Raw genomic sequence first — 15,818 nt, 5'->3', positions numbered from 1 at the left:
AGTTTCAGACTAGTTTAATATGGTTCCAGGTTTTATGTTCAGACCAGTCTAATATGTTTTCAGTTCAAAAACCATTTTAATGTGGTTTAAGACTAAGTTTCAGAGTAGTTTAAGATGGTTTAGGAATTTTGGTTCAGACCAGTTAAATATGATTTCAGTTTCTAGTTAAAAAACACGTTTTAATGTGGTTTTAGACTTAGTTTTAGACTAGTTTAATGTGGTTTCAGATTTTGTTTCAGACTGGTTTCATATAGTTTCAGATTATGCTTTAGACCAGTTTAAAATGGTTTCAGAGTTTGTTTTTATCCTGGCTTTAATGTGGTTATATATTTATGTTCAGACCAGTTCTAATTTAGTTTCAGAGTTCTGATTCTGATCAGTTTCAGATTTGATGTTATGCTTGTTTTTAGAACGTATGAATTCAGATTGGTTATAGTATGTTTTCATTGTGGTTTCACACTGGTTTCAAATTGGTTTTTATATCTGGTTTAAGTGGTTTTGACATAGTTTCAGGCTGTTTCATTTTGAGTTTAGACTTGGTTCAGAGCTATTTTCAAACTTTTGGGGATATGCTTGGGTTTTCTTTAGCTCTTGTTTTGAATTGGTCTCTAATCATTGTTCCCGACGGGTTTACTCAGTCGGGAACCTCAGGTTTTTGCCTTCCTGGACATTTGGACCTTTGTTTGTGCAGATGATGCCGTTGGACATTTTGTTCTCTGTCTGACGTTGTTGTCTTTCTGTCCTCAGATCTGGTGGCTGGACTCTGAGCTGACCTGTGGTCAGTCTCGTCCTCTGGTCTTCACTCAGGGACACTCGGTTTGTAACCGCTCCTTCTTCCCTTGCTTCGACACCCCTGCTGTGAAGAGCACCTACACGGCCACCATCCGGGTAGGTACCGGCTGGTTCGGACCAGACTCTGATGGGACCCAGAAGGCTGAAGGAAGCCTGTGGTCGCGTTTTCTGCTGAGGTGGTTGAAGGCAGAAGTTTGGGAAAGAATCCAACTAAAATCCAGCAGTTCTGCCAGAACTTTGTTCTGGAACTGCAGAGAGAATATTTGGACATGAAAACTGAAAAGAATAGAAGACGACTCTCTGATTATTATTCTACTGAATAACATAAATGATAAAAATAAATATCTGTTAAATGGAAAAAGAAAAGTTGAACAAAAAGTATATTTTATAATTAGAGAAAAAATGAGTGTTTTATTTTTTTTCTTGACCTTTTTGATCCCTATCGTCTTCCTGCTCAGGTTCCAGACGGTTTGACGGTTCTGATGAGTGCCTCCCGGAGTTCTTACTCCAAACTGGATCGAATCTTCCAGTTTTCCATGGAATTCCCAGTGCCATCCTACCTGGTGGCGCTGGTGGCCGGAGAGCTGCAGCACGTGGACATCGGCCCGAGGTCAGTGGGTCACCTGGATACACCTGAGAACAGTTACAGGCTGATGGGTCGCTCAGAGAAACTCAACAATCCAGTGTCTGATTAGAGAATAATGAGAAAAAAACATTTTAGGAAATTTGTTTGGTTCTTTTAGTTTATCGTTTATTTTATATATGTATTTAATTTGGAAGGACATCAGCAAAATAAAGTAGATCAATAAAAATGAAAATCTTACACTATAATTTAAGGACTTGGAAAAGTGTGTTCATTTTTTAACTTAGAGTACTGGTTCTGGACTCCTTTTGCATCAATGAAGTCATCAGCTTGTGACATGGAGTCATCCAGCCTAATTTTGGTCCAAAGGTCCAATTAAAGCTCAGGCTGCTCTGATAGCATCCTTCAGGTCATCTTCATCATTGGTTCTGGTGTCTCTCATCTTCCTCAGGACAATAGATCCTCTGTGGGCTTCTGGTCAAGCACAGTAACACCATGGTGATTGGACCATCTTTTGGTACATTTAGTATTTGGTAGTGAGGTTCAGAACCAGGTCATCTTGGAAAATAAAACCAGGATCTCCATTCGGCTCCTGATCAGAAGGAAGCATGAAATATGTCCTCCCTTTCTCCAGATTCTGGGTCCCTGATTTCCAAAATAAAGTGCAGAATTGACTTTTTTGTTTTCCTGGTTCTGCTGGAGGTTTCTTCCTGGCAAAAGGAAGTTTTTCCTCTCCACTGTCACTACAAGCATGGTATGTGTGAGGGATTGCATTCAAGTCAATAAGTCGATCCAATCAACCGGTTTTCCTTTTAAAAAAAAACTTTGAATCAATTTGACTGCATGATCTGCTGAACTGTAAAGTACCTTGAGATGACATGTGTGTGAATTGGCGCTATAGAAATAAATTAATTTGAATTTTGTGAGAAGACGTCTTTGGATCATCGAGCAACATTCCAGTGTCCAGTTCAGGAGTGGTTTGACACGTGTTGGATACGTTTGTATGTAGTGGACCTTGATGCTCTGACTCCAGCATTAATTCTTGTAAAGCTCTTAATGGATTTTGCTGGACAATCCTTTTCTTGCCACACTTTTTCCTTCCACTCAACTTTCTGTAAAAATGCTCTAATACAGCTATCTGTGTCCCCCCTCCCTGTTTAGGCTGACTGTTTTGTTTCCTACTCACCCAGACTGAGACCCTTTAGAGGCTCAGTGAATCTTTGCAGCTTTTTAGGGTTCATTAACTGATCAAGTTGTGAAAAAATGAGTTTAAATGTCTTATTATTTTTACAATATTCTAACTTTTTTAGATTTCTTTGTATGCGACACATGAAAACCTTGTTTCTCTTTGTGGGATGGATTGCAGGAGCCGTGTATGGGCGGAGCCATGTTTATTGTCTTGTGCGGTGAAAAAGTTAGGGGGCAGTGTGGAGCGCTGGCTGGGCGTGGCAGAGGACCTGTTTGGACCTTATCTTTGGGGCAGGTGAGTCTGAAACTGAACCTGGACATTAACGTGTGAGACGCCACTGATGCGACTCTTCCTCAGGTGTGACATCGTATTCCTACCCCCCTCCTTTCCCATCGTTGCCATGGAGAACCCCTGCCTCACCTTCATCATTGCGTCTATCCTGGAGAGCAGCGAGTTCCTGCTGATTGACGTCATCCATGAGATCGCACACGGCTGGTTCGGAAACGCCGTCACCAACGCCACCTGGGAGGAGATGTGGCTGAGCGAAGGCCTGGCGACGTACGCGCAGCGGAGGATCACCACCGTGGCTTATGGTGAGGATGATGATGTCAGAATGATGGTTTGACTCTGGGCTGTCTGAGACACGGTCTCTGCGTTCAGGTGAGGCCTTCACCTGCCTGGAAACTGTGGTCCGACTGGACGCTCTGCACAGACAGCTGCGTCTCCTTGGAGACAACAACCCTGTGAGCAAGCTGCAGGTCAAGTTTGAGCCAGGTAAATGCACCCATACACGCCCACCCCTTCCACAAACACGTGTGATCTGCAGCTGAACAGGCGCCTCCTCCCTGCAGGTGTGAACCCCAGCACGCTGATGAACCTGTTCACCTACGAGAAAGGGTTCTGCTTCGTGTCTTACCTGTCGGAGCTCAGCGGGGACGTCAGGCGCTTTGACAGCTTCCTCAAGGTTTGTGCAGAGAAAGCACTGATCTCAACCTTATTGGGGATCCTGCTCATGTTGGTTCTATGTTGCAGAAAGAAATGGCTCCGATTTCACTGCTTCACAGCACAGAGGTTTTATATGCAGAGAATTTTGTTCCATTTCTGCTGCAAGCAGAGAATATGTTTTGTGCACTCGAATGCAATCAAGATATGAACATTTGAAAAACTTTTTAATCAAAAATATTTTTTGAGAATAACTTTGTTTATTCAGATTTTATTTTTCAAATTTCAACTTTTTAAGATTGTGTTTTACAGTTTCCCTATTTTCAAATTGCATTTTGAAGATCATATTCTCTTCATCTGGGGGCGGGCTTTCCTCTGGAATAATCAGAGAATAATTAGGGATTTCTATTGGTCTGCATAGAGTTTTATTAGGCGTGGAGTAAAGAGAATTTGATCTTTAAAACGCAATTGCAAAAGAAAGCGATCCGTTGAAAAAAAAAATATGAAAAGATTAAGCATGGGAAAAATAGGAAATTTTGTCTTGAATTTTTTTCCTGATTATGACATTTTAGTATTTCTTTTTACAAAATGTTTTCTTTGTTTACAACAATAATAAAAAAATCATCTCGTATATTAGCGAGGGCTGCATTTAATTTCTGTTTTTTGGCTGTGGGGGATATTATGGAGAATCAAATCCTCTATTCTTTGAATTCAGACCTGAAGCCAACAGGATGCGGCTCTGTCCTCAGACAGTGTCCTGTCAGACCAGCATACCCATAGCCAGTACACATGGGCAAGATGTAATATTTTTATTTATCCCTTTAATTTTGTACAAAAAATAGACTTTAAACTACCTGAACGGTCGTGTTTCCCTTTAGTCATGCACAAAAAAACTAACTCAGGTTACAATGCCACATGCTTAAAAAAACACAGAAAAGTAAGTAATTAAATTGTGTTTTTGTACATGACTAAAGGGATTGATGTAGTTGAAAGTTTATCTTTCGTACAAAATGATAGGGAAAAACTGGTATTGACTGTGGGGATGCTCATCTGACAGAACACCGGCTCTTTTTTATTAGTTCTTCATTTTAGTTTGAAAAATGGCTTTTCAGGGGATCCTTTGTGACTTTCAGAATTTCAGTCTTCTTGAAAGGCACTCTAGTCTTAGTTAGCTTCAAAACCATTGGTCCCTAAGCCTCAGAATAAATCTTTATAAACAGAAGATGTAATTGATTTCATCGGCTAGTTGCCCCGTCCTAGTTACTTATATACTACACTTGTTCACCAGATTTAGAAAAAACAAGAATTGTCTGTTATTTCTTCTGAAACAAATATAAGGTAATATAAATGTTGCCTGTTTGGGACCTGGGCTGTTCTTTGGGTTTGGGTTGACGAATGCATGTCAGTACGGTGTCCTGCTGAGGACAGATGGATGATCATGTGCGTGTTTGCAGGACTACATCTCAGAGTTTAAGTTTCAGAGCGTGGTTGCTCAGGACCTCATTGCCTACTTCCTGCGGTACTTCCCAGAGCTGGAGGACGCCGCCGTTTCTCAGAGGGAAGGTATGTCCAGCTGGATACACATTGATGTCTGACTCTTCCTGCTTGGTGACATCACTTCCTGTCTTCAGGTCTGGAGTTCGAGCGTTGGCTCAGCGGCTGCGGACCGCCACCCTTTGAGCCAGACCTGTCAGCGGGGGGCGCTCTTATCGGACCGGTCCAGGAATTGTGTGACTTGTGGAGGAGCACAGAGCCGCCCGATCAGCAGGCGCTCGCCACCTTTGACCTGTCTGCCTGGAGCACCTTCCAGGTGGTTCTCTTCCTTGACAGGATGTTGGACCACTCGCCGCTGCCAAACGGTATGGCTTATAACCTCGCATCCCAAACGGTATGCCTTATAACAACATTGCCACCTGTTTGAGCCGCTTACTCATCAGCGACTGTTTTTCAGAGGTGATGGCGAGGCTCTCTGGCTGCTACTCCTCCCTGTTTGATGGCCTGAATGCCGAGGTTCAGATCCGGTGGCTGCAAATGGTGGTGAGGAACACATTCTACCCAGACCTACCCCGGGTCCGAGCCTTCCTGCACAAACACGTAAGAATAACCTAGTTCACTAGAAATAATCCCACAGAACAGCAGTCTGTTCTCCACGTAAATCCATTTTCCAGTTTAGAGCAGGACTGCAGCAGATAAGGAACTACCCCTGGTTGATGACTGGGAATTACTGTTTCCAGGTGGGACCTTTAGCAGGTGGAACTCCATAAGGTGTCTCTGGCATAACAACAAACTGCAGACAGGATACATTCGAGCTCATGCTTCTTTTCTGCAATTTTCTCTTGCTTTTTATGCGCCTGTAGATTCTCCCTTACTCACTTGTGGACGTGTTTCTGTGCTCTCAGGCCTCTGTTTTATCATTAGCAATGTTAGCAAAGCGTCCTCAGATTAATACAGTAGCTGTTCTCTTTAAGAATTGAATTGACTTCATATTCACCATCCATCACTCTTAAGCTAAACAGAAATAGATTCTCAATCATCCAGGTCATAGTCATTCCAAAAAAGTTAAAAACAATCCACTGCCTCAGCAATCCACTTCCATGCTGCTCGTTACTGTAGCTTCTGTCCGGAAGGAATCAAAACACGGCATGCATTAAAATGTATGCCATGTTGTGTGTGCAGGTGTTTCTATTCAATTCTATTCAATTCAGTTTAGTTATATAGCGCCAATTCACAACACATGTCATCTCAAGGCACTTATAGTTCAACCAGATCATACAGTCAAATTGTTTCAAAGTTTTCTATCTAAGGAAAACCGGTTGATTGGATTGACTCAAATACAATCTCTCACACTAAGCATGCTTGTAGCGATAGTGGAGAGGAACAACTACCTTTTAACAGGAAGAAACCTCCAGCAGAACCAGGCTCAGTGTGAGCGGCCATCTGCTGAGGCCGACTGGGGTTCGAGGAGACAGAAGTAGAGATACAAAAAGCTGCATGTTTCTGCATATTATTGCCAGTTTGTTTTGATCGCTTTACCCGATGGGGAGCCATTTTTTTTTTGTTGCTTTTCTAGACTTACGCCTGGTCACGTCGTACTTGCTTACGGAATGCAGTGTGCATGACTTGCGTAGAAAACATGACGTAAGTCCTGCTGCCCAGCGCTAGGCTCTGGTGCTGCCTGGAATCGATAAGAGAATCGTTAAGCAAGCTGCCAAACGGTGCCATGGAACTGGAACACACAGTTTCGTGTCCCATCCCTACCCATGGACGCTATTTTTGGGAAAGACACCCTCGGAATAATGTGTGAGAACGAGAAATTGCTTAGGAAACTTGCAGATTATAGGAACCTTCTAACGTCCCCCCTTTCAGAGACATAGTGTGCAGCTTAACAAAGAGGCCAAACGACCTCCATTCCAAAGTGGCAGAACCATTTGTCCGTTTCAATTTGCATGTTTTCTTTTTTTTTTTTTTTTTTTTTACGGCACTACTGGCTTGTTTTTTTTTTGACAGTAGGCTGACAGGAGGAGTATTCAAACCTGGGTCGGCCACGTCGATGACTAAGTCCTCCGTACGTTGGTCGAGTGCGCTAAGCACTGCTCAACCAAAGCACGCCCAATGTGCATGCTTTCTAAACCAAAACAAGGCTTTGACCGGGCTACTCTATAAAGCCTCGAACCATTTCTGACATTTTGAATTGAAAAAGCTTCCTGGATGGGAAGCGGAATGTCTTCAAACTTGGTAAAAAAGGCCAGTGGATTGTTTTTTTTTTAAACTTATTTGGAATGAATAGAAATGTAAATATCTGTGTTCAGTTATAAACGAGGGATCGGGGAAGCAAAAGTTAGCTTAGCTCATACAAAGTTCCAAATTCAAGGTTAATAACTTTAAAGCATATTGCTGCTTATCAGAACACGTTAATGACTGTGTTAAACTGAGTTATTGATTGATAACTGCAGGAAACCAGTTTTTACTTTTTTAAGCGGACATTAGCCTGAAGATACTTTGTTAACGTTACTAGCCAAAACCACAAAGAAAGCAGTACTGTCTCAAGAGTTGGGATTTCCTGAAAAGTAGCCAATTACAGAGGGTGTTTCCTTTCTCTGGCTGGTTGTGCCCTTAAAGTGACAAAAGTTGCCACGAGTCCACAGAAACAGGTCTGTAAAAGAGTAGCAGAGAATCTACAAGCGCATAAGAAGCAAGAGGGCTCAGAGAAGAAGCATGGACTCATTACTGTGACCTATTGGGGGCTCCATCACGTTGAGTCTTCTTCTTCTTGTAAGGTTTTATGGCGGTTGGCAAACTAGTTGGAGTGCATTTCTGCCACCAACTGATGAGGAGTCAAACATAGAAACAGGAAACAAGACTCACCCCCAGAAAAATATAATAAATATTTTTCCGAATTGTTTAATTTACTCCAACATAATAAATACATTTTTAGATTGTTCATCACTAGATTGTTCTGTGCTGGATTCCCCTTCAATTGGTCTCTACTTTTTTTGCTTTTCCTTGTTTTTTATTCTACTTTATTGCAATCTTCTTCCTTTTCACTATTTCCTTCTTCATTTCCACAAGAAATGCTTCCTGTTTCCTCTCTACTCACTACCCACAATATTTCTTCCCAAAGGGAATTAGAAACACACGTCCTGTCACTCCTCTCCCAGCCATTAGACTCTACATTGAGTCTACGTGTATAAAACGTTAGGAATTGGTGTGGAGTGTAGCTCACATCCATGTGTTTTAAAGGTATACTATGCAACCGGTGTTGATTTTCCAGCGAGGCTCCCCCCAGAGGGCGAAAGTAAAAGTGCACTGTCGTAAATATGCTCAGCTGTTCTCCTGGTTTCTCCGTCAAGCCAGGCGCGGCCGTTTTGAGCTTTGCAGAGAAGCGAACGCAACGAATCACCATGTCTACTGCTTTAGAGAGCCCTTTTCCTCTTTCTTGCCTGCTCCGACATGGGCTTTCGCTGTTTTCTCGCTGGTTCCGCCATGATAACTGCACAAATATCGGCACTGTGCTAGCAACGAGCATGCCTTTCACTGGGGGCGTGTAGCAGTTCTCGCCGTAAAGCAAGACCGACTCTCGCGATGCACGAGACTTCGGAGCCTGTGGGTGCGGGCCGAGGGCTCCTGCAATTGCAAGTACGGTATTTCCCCTACAGACCACCAGGGCGGCCGAGAAAACCTTTGTTTGACCTGAAATGACTCATTTAATCATCCAAAACGTTATGGAACACATTAATTAACTGAAAAATGTTGCATAGTATGCCTTTAAATAAAGCTGCTCCTATCAGAGATGTATTATCATGCAAAGTTTCAATTTTGGATGCTTGGAGATAACAAACCAACAAATACTGCATTGCAAAGTGTCCTTTCCAACATTGCACACCGTAATGGTTGGGTGGAAAGAACTGCAGGAATAGACTCAGAGTCTGCAGCGTCTGTCTGTCAGATTGTCCAGAATATGTACATTTATGTCTGCAGAACAGAGAACAAATATTTTTTTTATCTCTTTGATGTAATGTTGAGTCATTTGACTTTCCTGACGCAGCTTATGATGTTCACTGCTGAGTCAGTGCTGCAGGAAAGTAGCTAGTTACACATGCCTGATCTCTATATTCAGATGTTTGAAGCATCTAAGCACCTGCTGAGATAAATCTGATCCACCAGCAGGTGGCGCCATCCTAACATCCCCTTATCTTCTGCCTCTTCTTTCCTGCAGACCTCCAGGATGTACACTGTCCCACTGTATGAGGACCTGGTGGCTGGGGTGATGAAGTGCGTTGCCGTGGAGATCTTCTACCAGACGCAGCGGCGCTTGCATCCCAACCTGAGGCGGACACTGCAGCTGATCCTGTTCCCCAACAGCTCAGCTCCTACTAGTCAGAATGGTGCGGTCCAGTCCATCGTAGCTAGCTCCTCCCCCTCTGGTTCACCTCTTCAAACTCCTGCTACCACGGCGACCGCCTCTGCTGCTGGGACAACCGCCGCCATGGCGCTGAGAGACGTTAATGTGTCTGCATGACGACCATCAGGGCCCCTAGAGGTCCGTTAGGGTTTAAAATCAGATCGTTTTATGTTCTCCGTTCTCTTTCATCACAATTGGTCCAAAAAGCAGAAGGTTCTAGAATGAAATGATCTGCAGGTTCTCAGATTTGTGGGAACAGGAACATCGACCGCTCAGCTGGGGATGGGGTAAATTCAGTAAGACTTTGCTTTTTTCGTTGTGGCCTCAGTAGAATCTCAACCTGGACCTGGGTCTAATCCAGATTCGGAACCGAAACCCAGCTCTGCATGTGAACACCAGCAACATTTAACACCCGGGTGGCCTTCATCACCTCACTGTGAAACACTCCGACTGTTTTAAACTCTCCATCCGAAGCATGGAAAGTCAGGATCTCTGACTGATCCAATCAGATCCTCAGGAATCTGCAGAGGCTGCAGACAGAAGTTAAACCTGTGATCCCTGATTGCACCAATGTTTCTAATCCACATGGCTGAGGGCCGCGTCAATGGAATCATTTCAGGCAATGACCGATAATCTGAAAAGATTATAAATCTGCTTTACTTTGCTGACAATTTAATTATTTTATTTATTCTGTTTTTTTCTCTAACAATCAAAAATAAAAACATGAAGTTGTTTTTTTGATTCTGAAAACAAAAAAAATCAAACTTTCTGAAAACATTTTTCTTTATTTTGACTCCTTTAAGCTTTTGTTTTAAAGTCAGACCGGAAAGGCAACAACATCTTGAAGGGATGCTGTGATGGTTTGAATGAAAATGAAGGTTTTATTATGTAGCTAAAAGGAAACTCTGGGCTCTGCTTTCACAATAAGAGCTTTTAGTGTTTTACATCTTTAGGTTTTATTACATTTTATTTTTGGTTGATCAGCTAATTTATTGTAACTGAACAAAAAATAAGCATTTTCTTAAAATAAAAAAAATGCAAATAAGTAACGTCTCATATGGAATTTGCAGCTTTTGATCATTTATCTGGTTGATGCAGAACTTAATTGGACAGGAGCTACATCTAAAGCCTGCAGGGCATAGAGGCTGGACTCTCCTGCCGTATATCGTCTCTGTTTAGGTCATGTTCATTGAAAGGTTTTAACTGGTTTTATGTTTCTGGTTGCCACCTGACTTCCAACAGCAGAGTCTCTCATACTGATCCTGGTTCTCCCTCAAAAGATCTGTATCCCTTGCTGCAACATGTTTAGTCAGGATGGCATTTAATGCATTTGGGTGATTCATTTTTTTTATAGTTATTATCCAGAACCAGATTTACTGGAACTGCTTTTGAATTTAATCAAAACTTTCTTTGTTAAACCAAATAACTTGCTCTACTTATTACTCCTAAAATGATCTGAATCAGAACTTGTTGCTTCGTGTAAAATCTTGAAATGACTTCTTTGCTTTGGTACCTTAATTAAAAATAATATGATCCTAAAGAACTGTTGAGTTTAACCTTTTGGGAAGTCCAACAGAAGCCTGTTTTTTTTAATGTTTTTATAACTCATTTATATTAAACGGCATCTCAGCCTCCTCAGTTTCTTTTATTTAGTAAGGGGATGAAACATTAAACATTATCTACAAAAAAAGTTATATTTGATAAAGGTGTTTCAATTTTTAAAAACCATCCTAGATTTAATAAAACTTCCACAAAACGATTTTATTTGAGCTACTAACTGGAGAGGCTTTTATTTTGAAGCGCTGTGCCGGAAGTTGCGTTTTTAATTACGTAGGTGTTGATGGTGTGTGGAGGAGAGCATCATCCAAGCCCCACTGCTGCTGGACCGACACATCTGGACCAGAACCGGCCTGGGAGCAGCTGTGGCTCCGGTGGGGGAGGGGGGCGGACCAGTAAGGTGGTCACGTGGGCAGAGAGAACCTGGACAAAGGCGCGCGGGGGGAACGGAGGCGCGCAGGTGTGTCTCAGCATCCCTGCTGTCGGAGAGCGTGCGGGGCTTCCCGGGGCCAGCATGGCGGAGGAGACCCGGGTCATCTACCACCTGGAGGACCAGGAGACCCCCTACCTGATCCGGATCAACGTGCCCGCGCAGCGCGTCACACTCGCGGACTTCAAGCAGGTGCTGAACAGACCCCACGCCAAATTTTTCTTCAAGTCCGTGGATGATGACTTCGGGTGAGTCACGTGACGGATCCACAGACCATAGAGATAAAACACGTCGGGATTAGATTATTGATTCTCAAATGTCACGTGTTACAGGAGAAGGCGGAGCTTTAGTCACATAATAATATTAATAAACAGTAATTATAATGCTTGATGTTAACCAGTGACCAGCTTTAAACAGCTGAAGGAGAAATTCAACCAAACTGATCAAAACAATGAGAAGGCTGAACTCCATGCTCTGCTTTGTTTACTTGTTTATGAGATGATTGTTTATATAATAATCCTCCACAGGCTGAGCTGAGATTATGTAACTGAAATCAGAATCTCTTTAATATTCTCTCTGATGAACTGCTTGATGACATCACTGTTGATGATGGCAAAGAAGTTGGCTCCAGTGATGACAATGAAATGAATGATGATGAAATAAAAATAGCAGTATTGTTAATATTGATCATGGCAACTATGATTTTAACAATGATGAAGATGACAGTGATATGATTATATTAATAATGATGATCCCTGTTTAAATTTTGTCATCCACAAAACAGGCTTCAGTCGGAGGCAGACGGACTTTTGTTCAGTTATTCTAAAGACGATTCGGCACCTGACCAGGACCCTTTGTTGGTTCTGTCAGCTCACTCTAAAGTAATCAGCAGTAACCAGAGTGCTGATGTTTTAAAGCACAATGGAGGTCGATCCTCCAGTTAGATTTATATCAAATACCTGCTTGTTCAATTCAATTCAGTTTATTTCTATAGCGCCAATTCACAACACATATCAGCTCAAGGCACTTTACAGTTTACCAGATCATACAGTCAGATTGATTCAAAGTTTTCTATCTAAGGAAAACCAGTTGATTGCATCTGCAATCACTCACACTAAGTATGCTTTTAGCGACAGTGGAGAGGAAAAACTCCCTTTTAACAGGAAGAAACCTCCAGCAGAACCAGGCTCAGTGTGAGCGGCCATCTGCTGAGGTTGACTGGGGTTCAAGGAGACAGAAGCAGAGATACAAAAAGCAACTGTAAAAGGCGGCCCCATCCAGGAAACACACAGCCAGGCAGACGAGCTCCGAGCCAACTCCCATGTCAGAGGATGAAGAGAGCACATCCAGCCTGTCACAGTCAGAGAAACAGGACTACACTGAAAAACAGGCCAATCTCCAACATCTATAAACAAAGGTGTTGATGGCAGCAGCACTGCTGATATTTCTCTCCAGGATGGAGTCACAGCCAAATAGGAACAGACGAGGTGAAGCTACTATGAGAAAAAGCAGAGAGATCGGAACGTTAGAGATTGAACTAACAGATTCTGCAGAGTGGGAGAATAGAGATAAAATTAAGCAGAATGATGAAATAGGGGGTCTTATTCTTCTGAGTCCTCTTGGGTCTTTTGTTGTGTATGGGTTATGTGTTTGGCCAACTGAATCATGATGAGGGTGCTTTCGTAATTTCTTAGGAAGTACAAGCATATGTACCGGTAACATGATTCATATGGCCAAACACATAACCTAAAGACAAGAAAAGACTTCAAAAAGTCGGGAAAATATTGGATGGGTCATTGACTTGCATCTGACTTGGAAGGGCCTTAGGCGGACGGACCTCCATGTTGCTTAAAGGAAAAGTCTGGTCAGCAAGGAATAATCGATGGATCATTATGTATACCTAAAACTTATACGTTTGTTGGAATTTAATGAATTTAGTGTTAATCAGTGGAAAAATAAAAACAATCATTGTCATTGCGATCACTGAGTCTTGGAGCGGCCATTTTGACCCAAATATAGTAACACCTCCCTCCTAACATCTTCCAGCAGTGACGTCACGGTGCGGTAAGCCTAGCGCCATTCTCCCCGCTTTACAAGCAAAATCAATGGGAACTACTAGACACATCTGCAATCAACAACAATTATTGAAGATTTCCAGAGGACTTCACCATTGAAATTCACCAGAGCTATAGTGAAACTGACAAAAACAGTCCTTTCACTTTTCCGATTTATGATCTTCCCCGGACGGGTTCGTCGTTGCCGACTTAAAGAGAGAGGATTTGCCATCGAACTTCTGGTCAGAGAAAAAACACGTAATATGTAGCCAACATTTGGAAGAAGAATGTTTTCAAGTTGACTTGGATAATAGCGTGTTGTGAGAAACACCAAATACAGCGCTGGGACTTGATCAACAGCCGATACCGCACCGTGACGTCACAAACCAGTAGGTGGCAGTAGTGTTCTTTGACAAACAAACTCCAGTAAAGCACAATTAAATGAAAATTACTCTTAAATAAAAACACTCATTTATTGAACAGTATGTGATGATTTTATATTTAAAGCACTTTTGGAAGTTTGAATTCTGAATATGAGCAGACTTTTCCTTTAAAGCATCAGCAGTCCAAGTACAGGTTGCTCCAGGGCCAGAATTCAAAGATCCTCTCATTGTTCTCCTGGGTCTTTTTGTTTGTGTGTGGGTTTTGTTTTTGGCCATTTTAATCATAATTAATGTGTTTGTGCAATTTCCGTGGAAGCAGAGTTACGCTCATCATGACTCAAATGGACAAACACTTAACCAAATCCAGCTGCCTCTGATGTAAGACTGTTTTGTGGTCAAAAATGAAGATGAGGAAATTGAGGATCCTGACAGTAATGATGATGGTTGCACTAATGATGATGACGGTGAAAATAAAAAGATAAAAGTGATGATTTAAATATTTAGGATTACCTTAAAGGTATTGTGGAGTGTGACGGACCGAGCCAAAACAGAGAAGCATAGGGAAATCATTAAGGTAAAAATGGTAACAAATTTATTTAGCAAAAAAAAAAGTTCAAACTTCTAACAAGACTGGGCCCATCAAGGAAAACAAATGACAAAAATCAACATAATCCAAAACCTGACACAGGAAAAGACCTACCTTACTGACACACAAGGGAAACTTATTTATACACTAAATGATTAGACCATTTTGACACAAGAGGGAAAGATAAAATATATTTTCCTAAACAAAACTCCTACAAAAGACCAAACTAATCAGCACCATACTAAGTCAGCAACCTATGAAGAATAAGACTTAAATAATTACACTTCCCAAATTCATTATAGAAAACAAAACCAAATATAGAAACCTAAAACCTTCCTACACCCATTCTAAAACTAAGTGGAAGAGTCCAACTAGGCGTCCATGTCAATGAGGAGATCCTTTGCAGCTGAGGCCTCCTTTCCTTTACTGGCCTCACTCATGACAGCCTCCCAGGAACTGGCAACTCAAATGAAAAATATATCATCTACAGATTAATATATTACTACTAAATGTTTGCACCCAGATAGTTAACCAATGCCAAATCAAAGTAAAAAAAATGAATTACAGTACAGTAAAATATAAGATTGATTTAATTGAAAGAATTACCAGACCATTTGTTGTGTGGTTGCACATGCGGCCATCACATGGAGGATCTACACAATTGTTTGAAAAGACGCGCCCTCTCCACTTGGACAACGCTGTACCCGCTCCTGAGAGGGAACGCCTTTTAAACCCGTGCGAGGGCGTGCACGAGCCAATTTCTCCTCGTGCACGCTTTGTTTAAAAGTTTCTGTTTGCATCTATCATAAAAGCTTACTTTCTAAAAGAAGATTTGCAATTTTTCCAATATGTGAGACTCACCAGTAAGTAAAAATAGGACGGCCAATGAGGACCATTTATTTTGATGATCCACCCAGAAAAGGAACATCCTCCACAATACCTTTAAAGATTATGCTGATGATGATGATAAAAGAGGCGATAACAGTGATGATGAGGATGATAATGACACTGAAGATGATAGTGATGATGATGGTGTGTTCCAGGGTGGTCAAAGAGGAGATCAGTGATGAAGAAGCTCGGCTGCCCTGTGTGAACGGACGAGTCGTCTGCTGGGTTAGAATCTCACTAAGATCAACATACACTTAAAAAAAATCCACTTAAATATCCAGGTTTCACTAATAAATATTCATTTATGGAGGTCTAATTTTTGTGTTCATTTATTGACGAGAAAATAATTTATGTACCGAATATTGTTCCAGAGTTTATTTCCATTACTGTTGCAATCAAAGAACACATTTTGTAAATGGAAATTTGAAAAACATGCAGTAAATAAAAAAGATTTTTTTTTATATTTGATTTTTTTCAAATTTGATTTTTGAATGTTATTTTATAGTTGTTTT

The 15,818-nt window shown here is 41.6% G+C and overlaps 2 protein-coding genes across 4 annotated transcripts in view; both read left to right on the top strand.

Annotated features, from left to right (window-relative positions):
• The window catches only part of rnpepl1 (arginyl aminopeptidase (aminopeptidase B)-like 1), a 13,182-nt gene extending 3,009 nt beyond the window's left edge, over positions 1–10,173 (top strand). The window contains exons 2-11 of the mRNA XM_015403807.1: positions 748–888; positions 1,251–1,402; positions 2,742–2,858; positions 2,922–3,157; positions 3,225–3,338; positions 3,416–3,528; positions 4,961–5,069; positions 5,138–5,365; positions 5,458–5,600; positions 9,223–10,173. Coding sequence (XP_015259293.1) covers positions 748–888; positions 1,251–1,402; positions 2,742–2,858; positions 2,922–3,157; positions 3,225–3,338; positions 3,416–3,528; positions 4,961–5,069; positions 5,138–5,365; positions 5,458–5,600; positions 9,223–9,525 — 1,656 coding nt within the window. The 3' untranslated portion in view covers positions 9,526–10,173. The remainder of the gene's footprint in view (positions 1–747; positions 889–1,250; positions 1,403–2,741; positions 2,859–2,921; positions 3,158–3,224; positions 3,339–3,415; positions 3,529–4,960; positions 5,070–5,137; positions 5,366–5,457; positions 5,601–9,222) is intronic.
• A 1,074-nt stretch (positions 10,174–11,247) lies between these two features.
• Positions 11,248–15,818, top strand: part of LOC107103935 (segment polarity protein dishevelled homolog DVL-3-like) — a 22,421-nt gene continuing 17,850 nt past the window's right edge. For all 3 annotated transcript variants that reach the window (XM_015403793.1, XM_015403791.1, XM_015403794.1), the window contains exons 1-2: positions 11,248–11,643; positions 15,462–15,531. In XM_015403793.1, coding sequence (XP_015259279.1) covers positions 11,249–11,643; positions 15,462–15,531 — 465 coding nt within the window. In that variant the 5' untranslated portion in view covers position 11,248. The remainder of the gene's footprint in view (positions 11,644–15,461; positions 15,532–15,818) is intronic.

This window comes from Cyprinodon variegatus, unplaced genomic scaffold (assembly GCF_000732505.1).
Source record: "Cyprinodon variegatus isolate N-32 unplaced genomic scaffold, C_variegatus-1.0 Scaffold1567, whole genome shotgun sequence".
Classification (NCBI taxonomy): Eukaryota; Metazoa; Chordata; class Actinopteri; order Cyprinodontiformes; family Cyprinodontidae; genus Cyprinodon; species Cyprinodon variegatus.
Note: the sequence above shows the minus strand (reverse complement) of the source record. Positions and strands in the feature narration are given on the sequence as shown.